Source organism: Neolamprologus multifasciatus, chromosome 11 (genome assembly GCF_963576455.1).
Source record: "Neolamprologus multifasciatus chromosome 11, fNeoMul1.2, whole genome shotgun sequence".
In the NCBI taxonomy this organism is placed as follows: Eukaryota; Metazoa; Chordata; class Actinopteri; order Cichliformes; family Cichlidae; genus Neolamprologus; species Neolamprologus multifasciatus.
Window position 1 is genome coordinate 873,165 of NC_140449.1, and position 13,808 is coordinate 886,972.

At 40.3% G+C, this 13,808-nt stretch overlaps 1 protein-coding gene across 15 annotated transcripts in view; it reads right to left on the reverse strand.

Annotated features, from left to right (window-relative positions):
* Nucleotides 1–244: 244 nt before the first annotated feature.
* The window catches only part of adgrb1a (adhesion G protein-coupled receptor B1a), a 192,402-nt gene continuing 178,838 nt past the window's right edge, over nucleotides 245–13,808 (reverse strand). For 14 of the 15 annotated variants that reach the window (XM_085176673.1, XM_085176681.1, XM_085176674.1 and 11 more), the window contains 7 exons: nucleotides 12,611–12,782; nucleotides 11,293–11,388; nucleotides 10,501–10,540; nucleotides 7,987–8,648; nucleotides 5,961–5,996; nucleotides 5,662–5,820; nucleotides 245–862 (listed from right to left, as the gene is read on the reverse strand). In XM_085176673.1, coding sequence (XP_085032799.1) covers nucleotides 668–862; nucleotides 5,662–5,820; nucleotides 5,961–5,996; nucleotides 7,987–8,648; nucleotides 10,501–10,540; nucleotides 11,293–11,388; nucleotides 12,611–12,782 — 1,360 coding nt within the window. In that variant the 3' untranslated portion in view covers nucleotides 245–667. The remainder of the gene's footprint in view (nucleotides 863–5,661; nucleotides 5,821–5,960; nucleotides 5,997–7,986; nucleotides 8,649–10,500; nucleotides 10,541–11,292; nucleotides 11,389–12,610; nucleotides 12,783–13,808) is intronic. The other variant, XM_085176679.1, reaches the window with a different exon arrangement.

Consider the following 13,808-nt stretch of genomic DNA (forward strand, 5'->3'; position numbering starts at 1 on the left):
GTGGGATAAGGCGTTAGAGATTGTTGGGGAACAGGGAGCGGCACTGAGGGGCACATATGGGTGTATGTTTGGCAGTCTGCCTCCTCAAATGCCGTGTGAATTTTTTCTTCCCAAGTCTTATGTTGAAAAAGAGAGAAATTCAGAGGCATGTTGAGCTGCATACAACATCAGAATTTGGTCAGGAATAAAGAGAGCAGAACAGCAATGCAACAATACTCTCAACAGTGAAAATAAAGAGACATAATCATGATTATTACATCGTAACCATTTAATACAGGGGTAAACATCGCGTGATTACCTTTGCTATGCTGTTTATTACATGACTTAATGATGCACATATAGCAGCTTCGTCTGCTACTTTGGCAATCTGTCTCCAGTGTAAGCCTGCAGATCATATACAGGAAGATGACCAGTAATTGGTGACTTCAAAAACATCAAATGAAACAGAGAATGGGACACCGTTATCTCATTCTCTCTTTAATTCGTTAACTTGATTTTCTGTAATCGTGACTCTTTTCCTTGCCCTCCTTGCCCCCTCACGGTCTTGGCTACATCCACCCTTTGAATAGAAGTACACAGTAGGGCAGTATGTGTGTCGTGTGTCTGCTTGGTTGTCTGAGAGCTCTGGAGCAAAAGTGGAATTGTGTAGTGTGAGCCAGAATCTGGGTCACACCTCTGTCTGCAGGTCCATGATCTCCTGGCCCACAAGAGGAATGGTTGCACTGGTCTTCTCCCACTCTACTGCCTGCAGCTCAAGAGGGGAGGCCGCCACTGTCTCCAGGTCCTTCCGCACCCAGGACGGGGGTGAGTTGGTCTTACGGATGCCTTCCCACGCCCTCTTGCTCGGGGTCTGCTGTTTGTCCTGAGGGGAAACGGACATAAGAAAAAAGTTGGTTTGTCTCATCTCTTAGAAACGCTGATGTACTTTAGCTTTTTTGGGGGCTCTTCCTCACCTTTTTCAGTCAATTTATTATACCCTTACAGAATCAGTCTAGCATTTCAAATTGTTAACGTTCAACCGGTCACCAGAGACCCATCTAGGGTTACTGGCAGAGTTATACAAACTTGGGTGTCCAAACTCCCTTCCCACCCACCCACCAGGGTGACGACAACACCCAATGTGCATTTGTAGGTAAAACCTTCAAACTCACAATTTTGTAAGCTGAACATCATAAACTGTAATAATTGTTATTTAAAGTGTACAACAAAGTTCTCAAATTTTACATGCAGATGGGTGACAAAGAAAAAACACAATATCAAGTCTCGTTAGGCCACTATACAGTGATAAAAACCACATGCTCTTTACTTCTGACCTCTAGTTGAAGTGTGGAACGCGAGTTCTTTAAAGCATATACTCTCATTTGGTGTTTGGATAACAATAATGGAGAGTGCTGTTTAACTTGGGTTGGGATATTTATTTTCTTTGTTAGTCAAGGCTTTGTGCTTCAACCGTGTGAGTGCTCATATAAAACAGTAATTGAAGCATTGTTTGGCTCGTCTTCCACTCAAATTGAACTGATTGATGCCCACCTACTTCAGACAGATCATGGAGAGATATAAAGAAAAAAATTATCACTGGATTCAAGTAAGGCAAGACAGCAAAGCTGTTGTAGATCAATAAGTTATTACTATATTAACAGCAGCCTATCATATTGTGCTGCCATTTGTTCTAATGTGATGGATGGACATCGGAGCCGTTCCATAATCTGTGTTTGATTTACTGAAATTCAGCATCATATAGACTTGGCAGCAAATCAAGAACAAACAGAATATTTAACCTATATATTTTCTGCATTACTTATTTACATACAGTCTGCACTGCTGTAACTGTACTGCACTGCTTTGTTTGTTAAAGTACAACGTATACTTCATTGAGTTTGCATGTATTCTCTCTGAGAATCAACTAATAAAAGGAATCAATACAGAAACATCACCGCTTGCTTACAAAGCCATGAGCAAATATTATGTGCATAAGTTGCCATAGTCATTTATAAAAGAAATTTATGACATGAAAACTCTTACATGTGTCATAGTACGTTACTCTGGTAACTTAAGGTCAGAGTATATGATTCACATCAATGGCATGCTATTCTAACCATTCAGTAGGTTTACTGAATGGTTTGAATGATGAAACACTGTTCAGTGAGTTATTCTGGAAGAGACCCCTCCCACCAGGACAGAAAGAAATGTTTCATCATATGATAAAGGAGACTACTCAGGACAAGTGTGTATTGACTTGGTCCCCTCTATCAGGACAAGTGCACCCAAATCCACCCCACAGCATAACAGACCTAACAGATGTTGATGCTTCAAATTGTTCTTAGAATTTGCCACACACCTATAGTTTATTAGTTGGAAATAATTCTGAGAGAGTCATTTGTAAACAAACTGTAAATGCCAGAGTCCTCATGTGAGCCTTCACTGTCAAAGGGGTCAGTCGATACAGTACACAAACAGAATCTGTCAATTCTGTTTATGTGGGAAGTTATGAGACAGAATTACCTCTGTGCTTGATTCCAGTGGCAAACTTGCCCCTCATAGTTTCATTCTTTATGCAAAGCTAAGCTAATCACCTCTCAGCTCCAGCATCAATGTGAGACAATGCCACATGAGAGTTCTTATCCAAACTTCATTAGCAGAAGCAAATATATTATTCGCCTACTTCCCAAAACAATACCTATACTTATAACTCTAATGACCACAGAATGGACATAGATTGTTGATTCAATCTATACTGAGTAGATGCAAAATGTTTAATTACAGTTGTGTTCAAAAGTTATTATGGTCATGATTATCATGGTAAATTAGGACTTTTAATGATTTCTCTTAACTGTTCTTTTTCAGGGTGGAATGACTATACAGCACACATTTTTTAATGACTTTAAAAAAACCAAAAATTTGATGTTTCAAAAGCATAAATATAGGTCAAATATATACATAAACACCCACTAATATTTAATTAAATGTCCATTAGCAAGTTCCACCTCGACCAGATGATTTGGTAGCCATCAACTAGCTTTTGGCATAATTCTGATATTTCTTGGAAGAACTGGTAGAGTTATTTAAATCAGGGGTGTCAAACTCATTTTACATTGCGGCCCACACTGGAAAACGCTGCTGTGACAAAGAAAGAAATCTGTCAGCATGACTCTTTTGACTTAAATTCTAAGAAATAAATGTGCAAAATTATGGAAAAAAAATCTGGTAGCTCATTGCCCAGACTGTCCAGCTTTTTGTTTGTTTTAACTGTTCAGGTTGTAAAAAATCTGAATGACCATCAAGGAGGTTTTCATCTGTAGGAAAAACTGCAGTTAAAAGTCCAAAATTTCTTCTTGTGCTTGTTTGTGGTGAGTAGCAGGTCAAACAAGTTAAGAATTATAAATTGAGTCAGGCCTGTGAGACTATGAAGAACACACATGAGGTTTAAGGCCTGGACAAGTCTGAAACCTTTTGACTTCCACACTGCAAAATGGCTGAAAATAAAAACAGGTTTCACTTTTATAAATTCTGTACTCAGCTTTGCAGTCTTGTTTTGTCTCTGGAACATCTGCACCCCATCCTTCTTTCACATAATGGTATGATCCCGGTCTGTCTTTGCATGAGATTGGCCGCATGGTGTGCGGCCCTCCCCTGCCTTGTATGGATCTCAGCAGGGCTGAAGATTGGACTTTCACATAAAGATGAGCCACTAAAAACTGATATATGAAATTATATTGCAGACTGGATCCCGAGCCAGATATTGCTCCGGGCTATAGGTTTGACACCCCTAATTTAATTTTGATGGCTTTACTGAACCTGGCTTTTAAGCCTAGTCCACAAATTTCCAATAAGGTTCATGTTTTGACGCTTTGGGAAGGCCATTAGCCAAGCTTAAGGTTAGCCTGCTTTAAAAATGGAGAATGGGAGGTAGTCGTCCTTCTTCATTATTCAATTCAAAATGCAATATACCAGTACCACTGTAAGCACTATGCTACCATCACCATGCTTGACAGTTTTACAATCGTCTGATCAAATTTACTCTTCCAAACATTAAGACCATCAAAAAGGCAGTCGCTACCCTTTCTATCACAGCTCATGCTTTACTGAAGCAAGAACGATGGTCAGGGCCATGGGACAGTCATACAATTCCTAAAAAAATAAACAGCCTCTGTGGGAAGCATTTTATTACACAATCAAGGTTGTGATGGCTGGGTCAACTTTATTATCAGTTAAAGAATTGAAACCCATTTAACCGAAATTCAACATGTTGTGACTAAAATCTGATGTGTCGCTATCTGCTGCAGCAACAAGTGGCATTGTTGTCTAAATGTGTCAGCTCGTTATCCATAAAAACGGGGCATTTATTATCAACCATACATGCAACAATTAGGGATGCTCCTAGCACCATATTTCCAAGCTTATCAGAAGTTTACAAGTAACATTACACCCAGAGTGTGGCCTTATGAAAGGAGCCAGCTGAAGCCGACCTTTCTTTTCTTATGTTCTCATGCCTGTGGGTGCACAATATTTAAGACAAGCTAAAGTATCAAAGTACTTTAAACAAATCATCTGTCCCATTTAAATGTTTCACATCTTTGCATTAGTATGGAGGGAGGCGGGGGTTTCCAGGGTTGCATGCAGATCCTGCACCACCATTCTACATATTTTTTTTGTTATTTTCAGAATCTATATATAAGCTACATTTACTACCAGAACTTTGATGTGGTACCTACATTTCAGTTTCATAGCATCAATTTCAATTTTATAATTCTATTTCTGTCACAAATATTTACATATGAAACTGACTGCTTGGAAAGAGATGCTGCATCTAAAATTGCATACATACTAAAATTCAGTATTTTGTTTGCATGGACATCTACAACTTTTATGAGCATAAATGGTATACTTCAAACAGGAACATGTCTCTTCCTTAGCGACTGCCTTGGCCAAGCAGCAAAAACAGAAAACACCAAAGAATTTTCAGCTAGTAGAAGAAGGATTCATTGAAACGCTGCTATCTAGGTAGCTCGGTGCAACCTTTGGTGTTATAATTTCATGTTATTGTTGATAAATTGTCTTTACTGCATAAGTCCTTGGTATATGCAGTCAGAGACTCAACAAATTGCAAATTCCACAGGTAAGAAGAAAATTAGTGTCAAATCCTGTGTCATTTTTTGTCAAGTGAACTAATTGCTGCACTCATTAGTTTAAACTCATGCACAACACAATTAAGCACGTTGTTCACACAGTGTACGACATAGATATGTATCTCAGAGGTATCTGAATTGGGCAATATTATGTGTATCCGGTTTGGTTTGTAGTTGGAGATTATATGGCCATACACAAATAATGCCTATGCATAAGTTAACACTGTAACAGGGGTGCGCAGTGAATTTTACCAAGGGTCCATCCACATGAGAAACCAATACAGAATTCAGTACAGCACATTAATCATTTGACCTCTTTTTACGCTTATTGGAGTGGCCCTCCCAGTTTCTCATGTGGCTCCTTTGGGAAAATTAATAGCACACCCCTGCAATAGAAAAAGATGACAATTTTGAAAACGGCTGCACTTACAAATCAACAAGCAAGTGTGGTAATTTTTGCTAATTATAGAAGGAAAGGGGAACATTAGATATTAGGGAGGGAAGGGGCAGAACAGAATAAATTTAAACTCTTTACACTCATGTTGGTCTTGTCGCTGCTGGCAGAGGACACACTCCATCTTTTGGCAGCTTTGGCGTCAACAGGTGGAGATTCTCTATCCTTGTCTGCACTGTGAATCTTCCTGTTCAGGTCCTGAAACATGTCCTGGTGGCGTTTCCGGGTGTGCATTATTTTCTACACAGGGACATTGCACGTTATGTACAAAGTAAACAGCACAGGTGACCATCACTCCTACTTTAAAAATAAATGTATGCAAAAATGTTGTGCTTTGAAGTCTAAACAGCTCTGTAGGAATCAAAGAGACTGAAAATTACCTCAAAGTCAAGCTCTGCATAGCGTGATTTTCGTCTCTGGAGGGAGATGAGACAGAGAGATTAAAGATGTGTCTTGATATTGTGTGTTTTTTGAGTAGCAAGTGTTTCTCGGCAGTTTTTACTGCGTATGTGAACATGAGGTAGTTAGTAAAGGGCGTCTCTGGGACTCAGAGAAGAGCAGTGAGTCATGAGGGAGGAAACGAGGTTTGCTACTGGTCATTTTGATCCTGCTGGCACAAGTTTGCAGTAAACAGATTGTGACCGAATGACCTTTCGGTGCTCAGTCACAGAGTGGTAAAGGAAGACCTGACCTTCAGGCTGCCTGGTTGCCGTGGCAGCTCGCACCAAATTATAGAAGTGTGTTTTACCCCCAAGTGAAAAGACACCAGCAAGCAGAAGCCTGACTGCTCTGTGGCGATCTTATCCCGCCACTTCTGTCTGCAGTAGGAGCTCTATGAAAACTAACCTTTTCAAAGATGCCGCCATCACACGGGTGACAAAATGTTGAGATACTTCTTGTGATGTGAATTGGAAATTATAATGGCACTGACAGATATGTGGGATGGTGCATCTCTGTTGAGACCTAATTAATGTTGTTTTTTTTATTAGTCCACCAAGACAAGAAGAATCAATGCTGGCCATCTGTTTGCAAGCAAAATTACTCAAAAACTACACAGCCCAATTTCATTGAAGCTGAAGTGGTGAAGCTCAGGGAAAAGGACAACTTGTTTTCTGTTGAATTGTGAGATGCAGCTGAAGGACTACACAGACCAGTGTTCCTCTTCTGTTTGTCGGCAACACATTTTACTGAAGAGCTGGAATCCAGAGAGCCTTCTGACCTCCTTTCTTATGTGGATGAGGATCCCTTTGTTTAAATTTTGGGAGAATGTACTGTCTGAGTTTTAGCTTCGTCTCAAAAAAAGATAAACCAAAAACTACCAGCCCGAAACTTGGACTATAGAGAACAACGTATACAAACAAGTTTTTCTGCAGCCAAGTTTTTCTTTAAATTCAAAATCTTCCTTTTTTGCCCCTAGGCGATCCTCCTAACTCGACCACTCGAGCATCACTGATGCTGTAGTGGTCATACATCACCACATGTGGCACGCACCATGCCACGTAAATAATTCCAGAAAGCAAATACAAAAAATGTCACTGGTTTCCCAATTTTTCTATATGAATGGCTGCAGACCATGCAAAATAACATAGTAGTGTAGCAGTCAGAATGTTTGGCGTCATTCGCTAATAGGAAAAAGCTACAGCACCTTTAGAGTTTGATAGCCCTTTAGTGAGAAAGTTATAATAAATCAATGTGATAAAAATGAAAGTGACATTCACCACAGTGATGCAACCCTAAATTCTCAAACAGGCAATAAGAAGAACATTGAGACTTGTGAATTATAATATCACACATGATAAATTCTGCATGACGTCCATTTCCACATCACTAAACCCATCAAAGCAACAACAAAGTCATGTACCCACCACCCTGCTGTTTGAGAAGCACTCTCAATAATTCATTCCAAATGTGTTTTTATGCTCTTTCTCTACAACTGTTTACAAAAAGTCCCCATGTCCTGGGGCTGTTTCACATTACAACCCTTCCAGAAAAGAAAGGGATTTTTGTGTATGAGCTACAGAACTCGAAGGCCTTGCAGAGTTGTATTGACAGAAACCTAGCAGTGGTAGACGAGATGGCAAATGCTTTGCTTGAAAAGAAGAGAGTGGTTTGTCTGTTGTTATTCTGATGGGAATACTGAGAAAATAGCAAAATTGTTTGATTGTTAAATTCATATTATCGAAACTATCAATACCAAATCATATTAGCAGATTAGCAAACTCACTCAAATATGTGAGCATTCACCAAATAATCATAATAAAATGCCAGTCTCTGATACAGCCTACATCTGGTTGTTCATTTGAGAATTTATGATAAGCACAAAACACAACTCAGCATGCATGTATTATGTTAAATATGAAGTATGAGGCTGATAATTCAATAGATTAAGAGGTTTTTCCATCTTACCTCCAGCGAGCTCATGGACAGTGTGGAGACAGTCTCACTCTTGGACACCACTCCAGAATTTCCAGACTCTCCTCCGTCACACATGTTGTTGGCCACCTTGGAGTCTCTGGGCATATTCTGCAGGTTGTGCACAGGTGAGTCTCTGTCAGAGCATGACACACTGACCTGGTCAGCAGGCAGGCTTTTCAGCCCAAAGCCAGGCACTGGCTCTCCACTGACAGGGTTAGCCAGGTGGATGAGCCTGGTCTGAGGCAGCTGCTCAATGCTGATGTTATACTTGGCTGCCTGCTCCTCTTTCCCCTTGGACGGTTTCAGGGTGCCCGTGTTGTTTGTCGGCAGAATGACATATCCCGGGCCTTTGCCAGCCCCCTCAGAGCTGCTGCCTTCACCGTTCCCTCGAGGCAGATCTCCATCCAGCTGCTTGAAGAGTTCGCCATCGCAGATGTAGATGGATTTGGCACCCGGCAGCTCGGTACTGATTCCTTTTGTGGCGCCTTTCTCCCTCCGCATCGTCAAAGTGTGGCTCGTATAGTCGGCCACATTCTGGAGGTGAACCTTGGCCATGCTGGCCGGCATGGTGTTAAAATTAGAACCTTTTTGAAGAGTGAGGGTCCCAGAGGAGGCCTTCTCCTCCCCCTGGAGGGATGAGCGCTTCATGGTGCCTAAAGAGACCAGAAAGAGAGAAAAGCTGTGTGAGATGCAATTTCTCTACCTGGGAATCCCGGGAAGAAACCAGCAGCGGAATGTGTGTAAATAATAAACACATTACTTTTGCACTGTGTGAAACAATTATTAAATCACTGAAATTATAAGATTCTTCCCTCTACGTCTGACAACCAATACAATCCTGGATGAGTCTCTTATTTTACTGCTGGACTGCATTTCAGAGCAACACACCTTGCTCTGGTTGAGCACCTGAACCTGATCTCTAACTGCTGCAGGCTGTGATCACAGTGGGTGATCACAGCCTGAGCAAAGAGAAAAAACAAAACAAACAAACAAAAAAAAAAAACTCCAGTGCTGACAGATTCTCTCTGGGGAAGCAGAAAATCATATCCCGGCCAGCCCCCTAGCTGGTAGGAAAAATACAAGATGGAAGGACAAGGTTAGCAACTAATAAACTTCCAAACTAAGAGTGATGGGATTTTTTCAATTGTGGATGACACTAAAGACAAAAGAAAGAATAATGCTACACTGACTTGTAAATGGACTGGTTCTTACATAGAGCTTTTAAACTCCACGAGCACTCAAAGTGCTTTACACAGCCATTCAAACAACTTTTTTCTATACTCTTCTATCTAACATTTGTACACATTCATACTCCAACGGATGCATCGGAGAGAAACTTGGGGTCAGTATCTTGCCCAAGGACATTTGGCGTGCAGACTGGAGCAGAAGGGGATCGAGTACTGTTGATGACTTGTCAAAAATACCTGTGTTGCCTGTCTGCATAAAGTCCTGGCCTGTGACTTCAGTTTTGCCTTCATTACTACATTGAATAACTGCTAAACACATCCAGAAATCCTGGAGCGAGAGAACTGGAGTGAAGAAAGTCAAACAAAGCCTCACAGTATAGTATTTTTTCTCCACGTGAGGACATACAAGTGCTTGCAGTTCTTTCAATATGCTCTTGTCATCTAAAAGGTATTGCTTTAGTGCACAAAGAACCTCCAGACCTCTGTGTCGCTTTCCGGTGTAAAGTCCTGGAATTTCTTCACTAGATTTTCATTGAAAAATGCTTCCTGCAGCAAAAGGTTGTAACCAGTTTTGACATGAGTAACGTAACATTCAGCTGGGTACGGCATGACCTTGTGGCCCAAGCTTTTTCACAATAACAGCATTTGGCATATGGCAGCAAACATATCCTGCACCAGGTCGAGGCTGCTGAACAACATCAGACAATGCTCCGTACTAAACATCCCCTGATCGTTTTCTGCCATTCCTGCTCCCTCTTGACAAACAATAAACATCTCTCCTTTCTCTCTGCTCTTTTCTGTCTTCCTTTGCTTGCGCCTGTCTGCTTCTGAATAGCTTTTCTCTTCCAGACACTTTTCTTGATATCTTGTCTCAAGAGGTAATCAGATTTTCACTCCCAGTGGATTTTAGAGCATCAACCAGTATCTGATGCAGCGCTGTTGGGAGGGACTTAATTACACAGCATCAGTGTAGGAGAGGCTCAGACAGCCATATTTATCTGCATATAACTGCTCAGCACACATTCATCCCACTCCCGTCAGCCTGGGATGAACGGAGTTAGGCAGCAGTGATGTGCTGCATCTCTTGTCAAAACAGCTCCTTGGTGTAGGGAGGCTGCTGTGATGTTGACTGTACGGCACAAGCGCAAAAATGAGAGGGAACACGGCTCACATCTGTTCCAACAACAACGAGGAATTTGACGCAGTCAAAATACAGAGAAGGAGGCACAAAGAGACATCTGTAGCATCTGAGAAACAGTCCCCAAAGTCACATCAAATGCAAACACACAAACTCAAACACGCTCAACCTGGAGCTTACCTGATCTGCAAGCCATATCCACATCTTTCTCAAAGTCAGTCTGAGGACAGAAAACAATAAATATTAGATTAAGTGTGGAGACGTGGGAAAAATATCATATGGGGGGATTTTAAGCCTTTATTTGGCGACTGCAGTGAAGACAGGAAATGGGGAAAAGACACCAGGCAAATGGTCCAGCCTGCATCAATCAATGGAATACCTGCTCAGGGCACATGCACACTAACTTTTAGCTATCAAGTCAATGTGATGGTATATTTTTAAAGCAAAGGCAGATAAACATTGAGAAAATGAAGACTAATCAACAAAACTTAGATTCATTAATAATCAGTTTTATTATATATATTTTTATTTGGATACAAGCTGAAGAGAAAAAGCTTTGGGTTTTGTAGAATTTCTTCTTGTAAGTCACTCTGACCTCTTCCTAAATTGTTTCATTCTAATCATGATTCTAACACGATGCCATTTCCTAAACAATGCTTTGACTTCATTATTTTTAATAAATTTCTATTAGGTTAGTTATCTTGAGGGGTTTTTATAAATATTTTCAAGATCAGAATTTAAGAAAAAATATATATGTATATTTTCCATAAAATTAAACGTATGCTTTAGATGAGAAGATCAGAATTTGGAGGACACAGGTCTTGAACCTTTTCAAGCTGCTTTAAAGTCAAAATTTCAACAATGGAGCAAAAAGTGCGTACCCCTTTTTGCGCTTTATTATTCCATAGAGTTAGTTATTTTAAATATTCTCTCACATCATATCAAATTTCTCCAAATTTTAGCTCTTCATACCATTAGCTGAGCATGGCCATTCTGAAATGAACCTCCTGAATCTCCATTGGCGTCTTCCTGTCGGTCCACCACACGACACTTCACTGCCTCCTGAACCTGAGGCAAATCACCAGGGCATAGATCACGATCTTAATACAGACACAGTAATAGGACATACAGTCCTGTGCAAAAGTTTTAAGGAGGTGTGGAAAAAAAATGCTGTAAACAAAGAATGCTTTCAGAAATATAAATGATTGTTTATTGGCTCCAAATGTATTCTGCAGCAGGATGACGACCCCAAACACACAGCCAAAGTCATTAAGAACTATCTTCAGCATGAAGAAGAACAAGAAGTACTGGAAGCGATGGTACGGCAGACAGAGCCGTGATCTCAAGATCATGGAGTGTGTCTGGGATTACATGAAGAGACAGAAGGAAGTGAGGAAGCCTGCATCCACAGAACATCTGTGCTTAGTTCTCCAAGATGTTTGGAATAACCACCAGCTGAGTTCCTTCAAAAACTGTGTGCAAGTGTGCCTAGAAGAAGTCACCCCAAATATCAATTTGATTTAGATTTCTCTCTTGTTCACTCTCTGCATTCTGTTGATTGATGAAATCAAATGATTAACACTTCTATTTTTGAAAGCATTGTGTGATAACATCATTTTTTCTCACCTGCCTAAAACTTTTGTCTTTTAAACATATACAGTACTGTGCAGAGGCTTTTAATGAATAAAGACGACAGGCTAGAGCGGATCTGACTCCACATTGGCTTAAGTGGGGTCAGTTTAGGATTCCCAGATAATAAAGTATACATCATACAGTTTGTCACATTTCAGCTATCAAACACTCTTTGATAAACTCTCCGTGAGAGATGCCTTACAGGTTTTTCATTTTGTGGGAAATGACAATATAACTTACCTGCTTTTATTATGAAAGGGATAATTTTTTACACATTTCATACGTACGTTTGTATAAAAGCGAATGACGCTTTACTCTAAATGAGTCGAAACCAACATTTATGAGTCCATGTCTTGTTAAATAATCTAAATTCATCTTTCGGGGCTAGCATGGTCACATCTCTTAAATGTTCACTATCCGATGGCAAAATTTAAGTCAATGAGACTCAAGCAGACCCTAGTGGACTTGGAAAGTATCACCACGCCTGACTGAGATGACATCCAGAATTGTATAATATGGTAGCTTGCTGTAGCTCAACATATTAAAATAACACATCACCCACTACAGTGTTAGAAGTCAGCAAAGAATCTCAGCTGGAAGTGCTAGACAGGACGCACAGCTATAAACAAAACAATAGGGTAGCGTTCCTATAATATACCTCTCTGCGAAGGATGCAGTGAACCATGACAATGACAAAGCCTTCCAGTGAATCAAACACAGCAAAAAGGATCTGGAAGAGCGCAGAACGCCGGTCGGTGATGGCCAGGACAGCTGACATCCACGTGAGAGCCAAGAGTGGCAATACCACACAGGAGCTCCACAGTGACGCCCTACAGAATGGGAGGGGAACTGTAGTCAAGAACAGTACAACCCAAACTTTGTGAAGGCAGGACTACAGTGATTCCTAGCCATTGCATTCTAAGATAGTTAGAATTATTAGCTGATTTTATATTCAATGCCCTATAAAACACACACACACACACACACGCGCGCACACACACACACACACACACGCACACACAAGGTTAAACTGATTTCTTTTGCTCAACTGGACCTGTTCACCCTGTTAGCATAGTGTTAGCCTACAACTCTAAACATGCACTAATACAGAACATCAAACAAATAATTATGTTACCAACGCAAACAAAAACATACATCCATTATTTGCTGATATATATGTTTTTAACTCACATATATTACATGCATGTATGTTTAAGATGATTCAGTCAAACCATAAAGGATCTAGTGCCACAGGAAAGAGAGGGAGGGAGGTGAGCAGTGGGGAAAAAAACAAGTGTAATGAGGCTGAAACAGAATGCAGACAAACAGAAGAGGCAGAGCAGAGGAGGACAGACACAGAAAGAGAGAGAGAGTCTGAAGAAGTGTTATCCCCTGACTCTTTCCATTTTTCTAATGCAAATACTGATAATAAACTAGCACAATAACTACCGGGAACGACTGTACCCGCAATGAATGTGGTGAAACAGTCTTTCATTCAGATCCTCCAAATGAAGATAATTAGCAGGCTAACTTTTAATTACAAACTATCCCAGAGGTGGAAAAAAAAGCACTGAAGACTAAGTCAAACTAAACTAAACGTCTGCTCCAAGTTGCAATTCACACCCACTTTCTCTTTGCTCTCTTTTTAAATTATTTTTAAGCTGTTGTCAACAATGCTTCATATATTGTAGATCTTTCACATTCAATTGATATCCAGAGACTGAGCTTACAGTAAACATTACTGAATAAAATGAATAAAAAATATTTTCAACTTGTTCTGATATTGATTACTGATGTGTGTGAGACTTATTTTAAATAGACGTATTAACATGTATTTAAAAAAAATACCTGATTTC